The sequence below is a fragment of the Emys orbicularis genome, chromosome 3, assembly GCF_028017835.1.
Source record: "Emys orbicularis isolate rEmyOrb1 chromosome 3, rEmyOrb1.hap1, whole genome shotgun sequence".
NCBI lineage: Eukaryota > Metazoa > Chordata > Testudines > Emydidae > Emys > Emys orbicularis.
The window spans coordinates 209,908,047-209,910,330 of NC_088685.1; the positions used below are offsets into that span (position 1 = coordinate 209,908,047).

General features: G+C 59.8%; 1 protein-coding gene across 1 annotated transcript; it reads left to right on the forward strand.

Moving 5' to 3' along the window:
* The first annotated feature begins 288 nt into the window (after window positions 1-288).
* On the forward strand, window positions 289-1,932 carry THBD (thrombomodulin). Its single transcript, XM_065402092.1, has one exon. The coding sequence runs from the start codon at window positions 289-291 to the stop codon at window positions 1,930-1,932; it is 1,644 nt and encodes a 547-aa protein (XP_065258164.1).
* The last annotated feature ends 352 nt before the right edge of the window (window positions 1,933-2,284 follow it).

Below are 2,284 nucleotides of genomic sequence, written 5' to 3' on the forward strand. Positions count from 1 at the left end.
TTTTCCACCAGGGCCCTCCTCCCACCCGCTTCCCCCCGTCCCTCTGCAGACAATGAGTCCCCCACCCTCCCTCCGCCCCTCGGGTGCCCGTGATTTGCTCCGGCGGCTGGGGGCGATCCCAGCCCCGGCCGGCGCTTCCTGCGCTGCAGCGCCCCTATAAAAACGTGGGCACCGAGCGAGCGGAGGCATGACCGAGATTTCCCAGCGCCCGGCGTGCAGGGGAGCCGCGGATTGCTCGCCGGCAGCCCCCCACAGCCAGCCCCGTGCTCAGCTCCGCCGGCCCGCACCATGCTGGGGCTCTGCCTGGCGCTGGTGGCCACGGCCCAGCTCGGGCGCTCGGCTCCCGCCCAGCCGCCGCCCGCGGGCGCTCAGTGCATCGAGCACGTCTGCTTCGGCGTGTTCTGGGGGCGCCAGCGGTTCCCCGGCGCCATCCGGCTCTGCCAGGCCCGCGGGGGGCAGCTCATGACCGTGCGCTCCACGGTGGCGGAGGCCGCCATCACCCTGCTGGTCCAGAACCGGAGCGACGCCAGCCTGTGGATCGGGCTGCAGCTGCCCCCGGGCCAGGCGTGCTCGGACCCCGGCCGCCCGCTGCGGGGGTTCCGCTGGGTCACGGGCGACGAGCGCACGGACTACACCCGATGGAAGCCGGGCGGCCCCGTCTGCGGGTCCCAGTGTGTCGCCGTGGCGGCCCCGGATCTCACCTGGGAGGAGAAGCGGTGTGACTCCGAAGCAGACGGCTTCCTGTGTGAGTACAATTACCCCGGCACGTGCCCCAAGCTCGCCCCCGTGGCGGGCCTGGCGGTGACCTACACCACCCCCTTCGGGGCGCAGGACAGTGACCTCCTGGTCCTCCCTCCCCAAAGCACTGCCTCGGCCCCGGCCCTGGGCGTGGAGCTGGTGTGCCAGGAGCACAGCAGCAGGGGCATGCGGTGGAGCTCCGCCAGCCCCGGGGCCTGGCACTGCCAGCTGGAGAACGGCGGGTGCGAGGCTTCGTGCCAGTGGGACGGCGGGACCCCGCGCTGCACCTGCCCCCCCGAGAAGCAGCTGGACCAGGACCAACGCAGCTGCTCTTCCCTGTGTGCCGACGCCCCCTGCGAGCACCTCTGCATCCCGCTCGACGTGAACTTCACTTGCATGTGCCACGAGGGCTATGAGCTGGCTGGGGATGGCATCAGCTGCAGAGACATCGATGACTGTCAAACCAAACCGGACCTTTGCGACCAAGTGTGCATCAACACCGACGGGGGCTTCCGCTGCCAGTGTCACCCGGGCTATGAGCTGGTGGACGGCAAATGTGAGGACGTGATCGATTGCTACGAAGAGAAATGTCAGCACCAATGTGTTGATGTGGCAGGGGGTTACACCTGCAGCTGCTTTAGTGGATACGCCCCATCCCCCCAGGATCCCCATAAATGTGTCCTATTTTGCAACCAGACGGAATGCCCAGCAGACTGTGACCCCCATACACAGGATACGTGCTACTGCCCGGATGGCTTTGTTTTGGATCACTACAATGGTAGTGCAAAGATGTGTGTTGATATTGACGAGTGTGAGGTAGAATTTTGTGAGCAGCTGTGCACGAATAAGCCAGGCAGCTACACGTGTCATTGCCGGGAGGGGTACATACTCTACAAACAGAACTTGTGTATTTCTGAGGATGAGTTTTCAGGTGAGACGGAGCTCTACCCGAAAACAGCAGCCCCCACCCGTGTCCCACCGAAGTCAGACAGCCTCCACCCCGGGGTGCTGATCGGAATCAGCATTGGCATCTTGTCCACAATTTTGGTCCTGATGGCCATTCTCTACCACCTGATGAAGAAGCACTTCCCAGTTCATGGAGCCATGGATTATAAATGTAGCAACGGGACAGAAAAGGAAGTGGTGCTTCAGCAAGTTCCCCCAGGATGCCCCTCTGCTAACCAGAAACTGTAAAGCATCCCATTGGATTGAAAGGAGAAAGATGGAATTGGTTGGAATTTTTCAAATTTCTGATGAAAAATTTTCAAGGAAAGTTATTAAACTAGCTACAGAAAAATATGCTTTGCAAGAGATGAGAAAACAGAATGGCAAAGCATATAATGCTGAGCTAATCCCATTTCTGCAGCTTTAAAGAAACCAGTAGATGCCTTTTTGATTTCCCCCCTTTTCCAGACTTGGCGATCTTTGTGGGGTTTAAAGAGAGAACTTTATTATATTTTGTGCATTGAGAAAACTGCCCTTGTTTGGAACTGACTATTGAAATCTGACTATAAAAGAAGAGAATATATGCAACTGACTATTCAAC

Bases quoted from the DNA above. Each gene is read 5' to 3' on its own strand.
- THBD (XM_065402092.1), top strand. From the start codon at position 289: ATGCTGGGGCTCTGCCTGGCGCTGGTGGCCACGGCCCAGCTCGGGCGC.